This window comes from Malania oleifera, chromosome 11 (genome assembly GCF_029873635.1).
Source record: "Malania oleifera isolate guangnan ecotype guangnan chromosome 11, ASM2987363v1, whole genome shotgun sequence".
NCBI lineage: Eukaryota > Viridiplantae > Streptophyta > Magnoliopsida > Santalales > Ximeniaceae > Malania > Malania oleifera.
The window spans coordinates 55709157-55720776 of record NC_080427.1 but is presented as its reverse complement, the minus strand read 5'-3'; the positions used below and the strand labels follow the sequence as shown (position 1 = coordinate 55720776).

At 38.7% G+C, this 11620-nt stretch overlaps 1 protein-coding gene across 1 annotated transcript; it reads right to left on the bottom strand.

The window, feature by feature from the left end:
• Positions 1–628: 628 nt before the first annotated feature.
• LOC131168481 (PWWP domain-containing protein 3-like) lies at positions 629–4586 on the bottom strand. Its single transcript, XM_058127939.1, has 2 exons — positions 4347–4586; positions 629–4150 (listed from the first exon to the last, which is right to left on the bottom strand). The coding sequence occupies exon 2, from the start codon at positions 4081–4083 to the stop codon at positions 880–882; it is 3204 nt and encodes a 1067-aa protein (XP_057983922.1). The 5' UTR covers positions 4084–4150; positions 4347–4586; the 3' UTR covers positions 629–879.
• Positions 4587–11620: the final 7034 nt, after the last annotated feature.

Genomic DNA, 11620 nt, shown 5'->3' with positions numbered 1-11620 from the left:
ATAAAAAAAAAATCAAAAAATCTATGTTTTTATGTTTAGTTATCAAAGAAAGTAAAAAAGAAAATGAAAAATATATTAAGTTCATGGACAAAATTTTAATTTTACACATCCTTAATATTTTATTTTTCTCAATTTTTTAATTATAAAAACAAACTTCCATTTTTAATAGAATTTAATATAGAAAGAAAATGCAATAGAAAATAAATTTTTTCTTTATTTTCTTTTCCATTCCTTTCCTTTCCTGTTTTCAAGTAAAATCCTTGCCCATATGAAAACTTGTTAAATTAAGCACAAGCAGACGAACAAACTGAAAATCTGTCTATTTCTTCACACAACTACCTTCCATTTGGTGTATTGTACTTAAATTCTTCAATGCGCGATTTCTAGTTATATGATAATCAATGAAAATTTGTGCTAATTGAAGGGCACGAAAAAGGAAGAACATTCACAGTTAAAAACAGACCTCCAATAAGCAAGCAACCAGGCCCTGTTTTGAACCTCAATAGCAGGCACTTTGTCTACATGTTCAACGTACGATTAACCATGCTATGCAAATAGAGAGGTTAAAAGAGGGTTGTATTTGATATTCTGTTTGAGAGAGAGAGAGAGAGAGAGAGAGAGAGAGAGCTGTTGACAAACTCTATATTGAAAATGCATATGCAAATTACAGCTGCTACATGAGGACCAAACTGTGTACCAAATAGACTGATAAATAGAGTACTGATGCTAAAACATGGAAGTACAGCTCTCCCTACATTCATACACATGCAAACACAAAAAGAGGAAGGAAGATATACCCCTCCCACCCCAACAAGGATCAAAGAGTATCATCAAAACAAAATGTTCCTCGTCACCCTAAAACTCTTATACTGTCTTCATCTAAGATGATGAAGATTTGACCATTGTGCTTACCTTCTTCAAGAGACCTTTCATCTCACCTTCTAAACTAGACTTCATCTCCTGCGATATTTGACCGTCAGACTTTTCCAGCATCAATGTCATCATCTCAAGTTTCTGCTTAATGAAATCAAGTTCTGAGGCTTCATTAGCAGACTGGGTAGCAGATGGATCTGGAGGGGTTTCATCGGGCAGACATGAAGCAATTATATGCAGATTTTCACCATCTTCATTAGTCCCAGAAGAAACTGAGGGATACCGGAGCCGAAAATTGACTTTTGTGGTTCCAAAGGGACTGCTCTTCACTGAATTGTTGAAGGCTTCTTCCGCATCCACTGTCCTTACAAAGACAACTCGACCACAGAAAGAATTATAGAGTATGTCTGTTTCCATCTCGTTGAGAGCCCCGAATTTGCTATATATTGTGATAAGATCATCCTTTGACGGCAAAGACACTGTTGGGGGAAATGACACAAAAAGGACTGCAGATGAAGCTTTTCCATCAGTTTTATTATCATTCATCTTCCCAGCTGAAGCCAAGGGAGCTTGCTTGACTTTAGAAACATCCAGCTTTGCTGCTTTGTTCTTTTTAACCCTGGGCCGCCTTACTTTTCCTTCTTGTGAAGGATCATGAGATTCATTCATGTCTTTTCCTACCGACCTTTCTTCATTATTTTTAATCCTAGATTGCCGGGTTTTTGGCCTAGACGAATTGTCGTGAATCTGCTTCAGGCTTTTTAGTATCGACCCAGGCTCTGAGTCTAAAGACTTCCTCTTTCTACCAGGTCGACTTTTGTTGTACGCTTCATAGTTAGATCCTTCCCGATAGATTGAGCTTCTGAACACGGAGAAGAATTTCCTGATCATATCAAGAGATTTGTTTCCTTTTGAATATTGAAAATTGCCAGCTACAGACCGGAGTTCATATAGTACTTCATTTGGGGATGCCCTACTTTCCTTCAAGTCAATGATCATGTTTTCCTCCTTCAGTGCTTCAGGACTTGCACCATCCCTTGTGTCACAATCAACACCAAGTTCTTTGGAGAGCTTCCTCTGAAATGTCTCCCCGCTGCACTTTAAAATTGGGGGGGACCCAATAAGCTGGCCAGCAGCCCTTTTCATTTGCTCTCCTATATGAGCAACATTAGAAACTTTTAGGAATTTTGTTCCTGAGTCTCTCTTGGTGTTCGACTGCATTTGCCTCTGAATTAGATTGGTTGTGTATGGAGGGGATAAATACTTGCTTCTTTTCCTTTCCCTCGACAGAGAGCCCTTTTTGATTTCTTCTTTGGCCTCACTACCATCATTTTCAAGGCTGGAAACTTTGTTCCTTCGCCTTTGCGCTGTCTCATTGCCTCTTTCAGTTCCTTCCATGTCCTTATCACCATCATCTGCGGCACTGGAACCTTTCTTCTTCTTCCTTGCACTAAAGACAATGCCCTCTTTTACTTCTTTGTTGCCCTTACTTTTAGAATTTTCAGTTCCCTCTATGCCCATATCACTGTCAACTTCAGTACTGGAACTTTTCTTCTTCCTTCCACTTAACACAAGGCCATTCTTGGATTCTTCTTTGCCCTTACTTTTAGAACTTTTTCCATCAGCAGTCGTAGAAAATCCTGAAAATTTGGCCCTCTTCCTCATTTCCAATGGAGAGGTCAATTTATTAATGCTAGGGCTTCCAGCTTCGCCACCCTCCTTTCTCTTTTTCTTTCCAGATGCTGATGCCACTTTGCCCAAGTGAGTTCCTTCCTTTGCTGTGTCCAGCCCATTATTCTCAGGTTCAACATCCATGTCCCCTCCCATAAGTTCAGCCATGCTTTTCTGCTTCCTTCTTTGATTCAGCTTATCCTCTGAAATCTCTAAACATTTTTGCAGCAGGGATTGACTGGTTTGGCCATATCCCGGACCTACTGGTACAGAAAGCCACTGTTCTTCACTTGGACCTTGAATTGGAACTTCCATAAAGCCACAGATGTCCATTGAAGCATTCTTATTGTTGTACTCGGGGTCAACAATTAATTGTGGTTCATGATACACGGGCAATTGGTAGCCCCCTTTCGCACAATAAAAAGCTGAAAGCCAACTTTTTAACACTGCAAGCTCAAGCATACTGCTTGCAGAGACACTTTGTGCCATATTTCTCAGATTCGCAAGCAGTACTGCAGGTTCATGCTGAGCAACTGAAAGTCTACCAGTTCCATCCCGGGGCACAGAAGCTCCTTTCCTGATTCCAGCATTAACAGCTAATGATCTATCAAGGCTTAACAGATGTTCTTTGGGCATACAAAAGCAAGTCATTTTCAACTCCACAAGTCTACTAATAAAACCCACAGCCTCCTGTACAGCATCGACAAAGCTCTTGGAGTTGCTTTGCTGTGACATTGATTCAAACTTCTCCTCAAAAGGTTCCAACTGAGATGGGTAGCACCATGCAAAGGAACCATCTCCAAAATACGCCACAAGAAGGCGATCCCTCTGCTTGTACTTCGCAGCATGCTCTGATGCATCTGAAGGATTATAAATCTGTCCAGGCCACCATGGATGACTCCTAATCTTGCCCCATACAAGGTCACCAACAGAAAAATGATGACTTTCATCATCCACATCACCCTTCAAATACTTCTCGTCATTCATCTCAGGCAGGGAAATAGGCATCTCCGTAACTTCTCCACCTTGGTCTTCCCCATTTTCCAGCAAGCTTCCCTTACCATTTTCACGACCACTACCATCTTCACACCCACTTCTCTTCCCCAAATTGCCAGCATCTTTCACTTCATTTTTCAACGTACAACGATGACCCACAGTTTTCTTTTCAATACCATTTTCTTCCTTCTTAGCTCCCAATAAATAGCCCAACCCATTTTCTTGCTTTTTCAAAGAACAAGGATCACCTAACCCTAACCCTAATCCTAATCCATCTTCCTTTTTATTTTCCCACTTACCACAAGAATCATCCGTCGCCTCAGTACCACCCAAAAACCCCTCTTTACCAACCGAAACATTTACACCATTACCGTGGATTCCTGCAAGGCTCGGACCAGCCAAACCAGTAGCTGCAGAAGCTGCTTTTAGGGCTTTTTGACCTTGCGGGGTCTCTCGGGTCTTGACCGGTTCAGTTGCAGAAGACGAGTCATCTAGGGTTTTTCCGTCTACTGGGGTTTCTAGCTTACCGTCAACTGTTTCCATTTTCGGAAACCCCTATCCAGATTTTCTTTCCCTTCCTCGAGGAAATCAACACCCCCGGATTTCACAGCTGAAACAAACAGAAATATCATGAAACAACAGAGCTCAACCCAACGCGACTTTAGGGCTTTGGGTTTCGACAGAACGAGCTCACCCAGACATTAATCCATAAAATAATAACCATAAGCTCAAAAGATTCGAAGAGAAACATGTATATATAATCGATAACATACTCAAGAGCATAAAATATAGAAATCGAAGAGTACCTAAAGAACAAAACAGAGCTTTCCAGCTTATGCTTCTTCAGCTTCCCCCCTTCCCATTTTCCAGAATTCTACTACTCACCACTAGAGAGAGAGAGAGAGCGAGAGAGAGAGATTTGTTTTCTGGAACTGGAAGACGAGAGATACCAATTGGGATTTGCGAATTGGGAATTGGAATTAAAATCGCGTGTTTGGCTGCGCGAGATATGGGAATGGTAAATTTATTTCAAAAGGGCTTTCATGGACCGGCGACTCGCGGAGGTTTATTTTATTGTCCGTATCGACGGTGGCTATTTGTTCGTACTATAAGTACGTCTGACCTACGCGCCGAGTGGGGAACAGAACATTGTACTCGCCCTTCTTGGCGCCTGCGTGTCTTCCGAGTGCGCTTGCTCCTTTTTAAGGTGTAGGTGGCAATTTTATAGAGCGAGTAGATAGTTTTTCTAGGACATCAGGGTGGAGATGTGCGGAGTCTGAAGATGCCGGCAGTAAAGGTCGCATAAATTCGGGACAGGCAATCTGTCCTGCACAGTTTAATAGTTTATCCTTCCGATAAAACAGAGCGCGTAAAAATGGTAAAAATTAATTACTAATTGAAATTAAAGCTTTGCATTTTTCTATTTAATTTTTTTGCACAAGACCCTCAACTCTCTTAAATTTTACAAAACAAAACAAATACAAACAGACAGAGAGACACAATTGGAAATTTGGTGCATACGAATCAATAAATATTAAAATCTAAACTTTAGATTTTATGTTCTAATTGCTATTTAGGGCATATTTTACAAAATACGTGCAATCATGGTAAATTATATAACTTTTATTGTCTTATATGATCTTTATCTCCATGAGTAGGAGAACTTTTAGTCACATTATGTCATTTGATTTATGTCCAACCATTGATATTAATACTCGGACTTAGAATGAGATGATCTATGAAAAACTCTTTTTTGACTCTCTTTTACTCACTATTTCTTTCGAAACATATATTTCAAGTCTTGAATTTAAATTTTTATAAATTTGGTATAATTTTATATTATATTTTATCCAAATACACAAATTCAAATCCAAAATCTCTCCAAACAAAAAGTAAAAATTTTTCCTAGTAATAAGTTTGTGGATGCCAAATCAATGCTCTTTGAGCATATTAGATGATTAAATGTTAATTTCATTGACATAATTGAGCGCATAAGTATCATACCTAATCCCATTAATTGAATTAATTTTTTTTTAAATTATTCTTTTAAGTTTTCAATGCTCAATTAATCTTTATATCTTTGACGATTGAAAATGCTGTAATGCTTCTTTTTTTATGCCAAGGATCGATGTTTTTCTTTTTCTTTTTTATCCTATGGAAAATGTTTTTATAGGACTTTTGATTCCCAAGATCATGCAGTATAGTCAGATTTGTATTTCAAACTATGTCAAGACAAATACAAAGATAAACCCTATAATATGTAGAACCCTGATAGAAATGGGGTTTATCTTTCTTTTTTTTTTCCATGACAAATGTTTTTATAGAACTTTTGATTTCCAAGATCATGTAGTATGGTCGGATTTTTATTTCAGACTATGTTGAAACAAACACGAAGATAAATCTTATAATATGTAGAACCCAAATAGAAGTGGGACCCAACTATTGTGTTTGTTAGGAAAACAACCTAGCATGCTAAGAATATGGAACTCTGATCAGCAAGACCTAGGGGCGGAGGGCGTTGATTCGTAAGTTTGGTGTAACACTAGGGGATCCGAATTGCTCGTTGGTGGTTGGAGTTTCTATGTAATCAAAAATAAATAAAATATGGAACTCTAACTCCCCAATTCAGAAGGATCATACCTTGTATACTTAAATTTGAATTCCAACCTGTGTCGAAACAAATAAAGAGAATGAACCTTACAACTATGACCCAAATAGGTGTTGGATACATTCGTGTCTATTAGGAATCCATTCTAGTATACACACACATCTAGGACATTTAACGTTTTCCAATTGAATGTATTCTACTTGCAATCCACAACGCCTAACACAAGCAATTAATATTTCACAATTGTAGCAGTAAACAGGTGCTTTTAATTCTAAATATTGCATATTTAATTCCATTTATAAATTTTCTTCCTTAATGAGTTTGAATTTTCATAAATATCTTAACAAAATAAGAAATAAGTATGTTTTAATAATATTAAATTTTTAGTATCAATTCCATTAAAAAAGTCCATCACTTAAATTTAGAACTAATCCCATTAATTGAATTACTTTTTTCAAGAAATCTTTTTTTAGCTCCTCACAATAATAAATCAAATCCCATTTTTCTTTACAATATAAAGTGTCGTACTATTTCTTTTATGTCAAAAACAGTGTTAACCTACCCCTCTCTCTCTCTCTCTCTCTCTCTCTCTCTCTCTCTCTCTCTCTCTCTCTCTCCTTTTTATAAAAAACATCGTATACAACTTTTGACTTTCAAGTTCAAAGTATGCTACCTTTATGTAACTAATATGACTAAAATAAAACAATTGAGACAATAGCCAAGTATTGTACTTATTAATAATGTATAATTTTTCTTCCTTATAAATTTGAGTCGTTATGAAAATCAAAATTAATTAATGTTTATATGAAATAGTCTATTAAAGATGTAGAGACCCAAATCCGTAAATAAGGAAAATAAATTGGAAACGGATAAAAAGGGGGTATCACAGCAGGGTTCGTCGATGAAGGCGGCATGTTTGTTGACGAAGTCTCTCAGTGCTTCGTCGACGAAATTCAGAGCGTTGTCGACGAAGGAATACCGAGCGAGCCAAAGAAATATCCATGTGGGGCTTGTCGACGAAGGTAGGGCTTCGTTGACGAATTGCATTACTGGCTCGTCGATGAGGCGGCACCTTCATTGACGAGTTTGACTCAGTCAAAGGCCCTATAAATACCCTTTTTAGTTGCTTAAGGAATAAGAAAGCTCAAAAGCGCGCTCTCTCTCTCTCTCTCTCTCTCTCTCTCTCTCTCTCTCTCTCTCTCTCTATGATCCTTCACCGTTCGTCGTTCATTTCTACGATCGGAGGCTCTTGCGTGGATCAGGAGAGGAAACTCTACTGTTATAGCGAATCAAATCGTCGTTTTGAAGATTTTTGGGATTTTTTCAAAAATCGAGGTAAGGATCTGATTTCGTTTTCAATTAGGTAGTTATATAGTAGTCGAGATTGTAGAGAAGTAATGTTCTGTGATTTTTAGATGTCGAGAATCCTAGGTCGTTGTTTTGGACCGATCTATACGTGTTTCTATTTCCGAGTTTAAGGTAAGGGGAATTTGTTTACAACAGCATTTTTGTAAAACTAAACCGCTCAAAAGATAGTTTATGTTTATATGTATGATTTGACTACTTATTTACTAAATTTCATTGGGTAAAAATGTCAATTTTGCAATTTTACAGTTTTGGCAAAAATATAGGTTTTGGCGTATGATCTCCAAACTTTTCAAAACTTCCTTATTTGCATTATTATTAATATAGGAGATGCTTGAAACCCTTATTTCTCATTCAAATAATGTTTATTGTATTACGAACTATATAGAGAACTTTTGATCAAACTAGTGTGACATGTGTATTGAAATGGAATGTGAGAATCTTTCATATTACTTGTATGAAATATGGGAACTGAAGTTCCGTTTGCTATACAGAAAATGTGTGAAACAGGTGCCAATTATATACTGAACTATATACGTAAAAAGAGTTAAACCAAGAGGATGTGTGTCGGTTTACAACGCAATGTGATTGTATGAGCTTGTAAAAATACTAGAATTGCACAGGTTATTATGTTTTCAATGTAAATTGTATATATGATATATGGAACCACAGCTTGCTACCAAAGGAGTTGAAAGATACTTTAATATAAAGGGGTTGAAAGATACTCTCGTTACTAAAGGCTCGGTTTCGTAGCTAGTAAAGTACAGTGCAACCACACATATGAATCATTGTGGGTAGAGAGATAGTCGGCTTGTAGGAGTAATGAAACCACTGATGAAATAATGGACTAGGTGGGGCAGTCGGACTGTATAATTGATACTTGACAGTGCCTGCACGAACAGGGCATTGTTGGAGTTATCAGTGCACAACCCGTGCTATGGGGTAAATAGGCATAATATGTCATACCAAGCCGGTTGTCATTCTAAATATTCATATACATGATTTAAAAGTTAATATGGGAAAATTTATAGTATTTATGTTGATATATCTATTGTAGTATAGTATTGAAAATGTTCGTTGTATGTATCAGGTTTTAAATCGAAATAAATGCATGTGGTCACACACTGATTGTAATATCTTCCACCTTACTGAGAAGTGTCTCACCCTATTATACAACCTTTGTTTTCAGGTCCTTCAAGATGTCGATCCTAGTTGCTAAAGGGACTGGGAAGGTGATTTTTGGTTTTAGTTTACATAAGTGTTTTACTTGTGTAATAAACTTAGTTGGAATACCTTTTTGAGATTGTAAGAATTGGTTATATTTTAATTATGTATTTGAGGATGCAGTAAGTAAACTCTGGTATATGTCTAATAGAAATCCCGATGAATGTTTATGTTTTTCTGCAACATTTACATTACGATTATGTATGAGTTACACCTGTATCTCCCTATTTAAGGCGGGTTGCTTATGTATGTTTAATAGGTACAGGTATTCTGTATGAGTGGGAAAAATCTGGCTCTGTATAAAAGGTCGGGTCGTTATAGTTGGTATCAGAGCCTTAACCAGTCAGAAGTGTGATTTGATTCATGCTGCCTGGTTAGGGATATGTGCAAAACTTAGGATTTGCTAGTTCTTGTAGTCTAAAATATACCAGAGTATAGAACATGAATAAGACCTTGGGTTTTGCTTTATATACCTAGAGATAGAAATCCATTGACAGACTTGTGTGTTTTTTTGGATCAATCGAAAGGTTCAAAAAATCACGGCAATCCATTGACGGTTTTGTTTCCAAGTGGAAAGGCGGAATTTGAGTTAGAATGATGATGTTAAATTAATGGAGTACGTTAATATTAAGGATATGAATTTAGGGGACTGAGTCTATAGTACGATAGTATTAGGTGATACTTAGGCTATTACCCTTCTAAGGGATTTTCACAATTTCTTTTCAGGATGGAATCCAAGGGCATTACTGCCAACGTGGGAGGCAGTAGTAGTGAGGGTGTAGGTCATGAGGCTGGCAGTGACTTTACGAGTGTATTGTGGGATTTTGCACAGCAGCTTATGGCAGAGGTGGTGCGAACGAGTAGGGGGCAGGACCGTCCCATAACTGAGATGGGTTGCTCCATTGATAAGTTCACCAGGTTGAAGCCTTCGGTTTTCATAGCAAGTGCAGATCCAGTTCAAGTTAAGAATTGGATCCAGGAGATTGAGAAGTTCTTGGATGTTTTAAATTGCATGAAGAAGCAAAAGGTAACCTTTGCAACATTCAAGTTGTCAGGGGAGGCAGAGAGATGGTGGGTATCGGTTAAGAAGATGGAGGAGCATCGACCGATACCAGTAGCAATGACGTGGGCCCATTTTAGAGAGCTATTCTTTGAACGGTACTTTTTGGCCATGGTCAAAAACGCGAAGATGGAGGAATTTATGAGCCTAACGCAGGATTCGCTAACGGTGCAGCAGTATGTTGCCAAATTCCAGTAGCTATCCCGATTCGCTCCATTCATGATACCAGATGAAGCGAGGAAGGCCTGGAAGTTTCAGAGGGGTCTGAGGAAGGAGATTCGTAGATAGACAGGAATCTTGCAATTGCAAGACTTTGCTACACTAGTTGACAAAGCCACTGTGGTATAGGAGAGTTTGCTGGAGGACGCGGAGGTTCAAGTCACGAAGAAGAGTCCAATGCCTCCCAGTTTTTCGTCTGGGGCGAGGCAAGGTAACTGGAAGAAGAACAGTGGTGGTACGTTTGAGAGTACCGCATCTTATCATGGTTGCTCTCTATATGGTAAGAGGCACGCTGGGCAGTGTTGGATGACTACGGAGGCTTGTTTACGGTGTGGTAAGTAAGGACATCGGGCGAGAGACTGTTGTATACAGGGAAACAGTCGAACCTCGCAACAGCCATACATAGGAAATACTCAGGTGCGGCGTGGTGGTTAGCAAGGGGGTACCGTCCAGGCTAGGGTGTACTTTCTGACTCCAAGTGACGCAGAGAATGCTGGTGATGTAGTCATAGGTATCATTTACATGTTTTCCCATAAAATTGTTATATTATTTGATTCTAGGGCAACGCATTCTTTTATTTCCCAGGGATTTATTAAACTATGTGGATTACAGGTGCAGTTGTTAGATTATGAACTGGTAATGGCTACGCCATTTGGATCTACGGTCGGGTGTAGCTAAGTAGTCTGTGACTTCCCAGTAGAAATTCAGGGGAGAGTACTACCAATTAGCCTTATTGTATTTGACATGTATGGCTTTGATATCATCCTAAGGATGGACTAGCTATTGGCCAGTTATACCAGTATCGACTGCCACAGGAGGGAGGTGTTGTTTAGAACCCTAAAGGAGCAGGAATTCAAGTTCCTAGGGTTGTGTGTGTGTTCCGCACCACGGATCCTTTTAGCTATGCAATCTAGGAGGTTACTCCAAAAAGGATGTCAGGGGTATCTAGCATTTTTGAAAGACACACCAGTTGAAGAACATAAACTGGAGATGATTGCGGTAGTATACGAGTTCCTTGACGTTTTTCCAGAGGACTTGCCAGGTTTACCTCTGGACCATGAAGTGGAATTCGTTATAGAATTAGCTCTAGGCATGGCATCGATATCGAAAGCTCCATATCGTATGGCTCCATCTGAATTGAGAGAGTTGAAAGAATAGCTTCAAGAGCTGTTAGACAAGAGGTACATTCGACCAAGTGTTTCTCCCTAGGGAGCCCCGGTGCTATTTGTGAAGAAGAAGGATGGGTCGATGAAGATGTGCATCGACTACAGAGAACTTAACAAGGTCACGTTGAAGAACAAATACCCGCTACCCAAGATTGATGATTTATTTGACCAGCTCCAGGGCACAAAGATCTTCTCTAAGATTGATCTACGATATAGGTATCATTAGCTGAAGGTGAAAGTGGAGGACGTTCTAAAGACAACATTTCGAACTCGGTATGGCCATTACCAATTTATGGTTATGCCTTTTGGTTTGACTAATGCACCTGCAGCATTTATGGATCTAATGAACAAGGTCTTTCACGAATATTTAGACCAGTTCGTCATGGTATTTATTGATGACATCCTAGTGTATTCTAGGAGCGCTGCAGAGCATGAAGT

What these genes read in the sequence shown, in the direction of transcription:
- LOC131168481 (XM_058127939.1), bottom strand. Translation starts at nt 4,083, where the DNA reads ATGGAAACAGTTGACGGTAAGCTAGAAACCCCAGTAGACGGAAAAACC.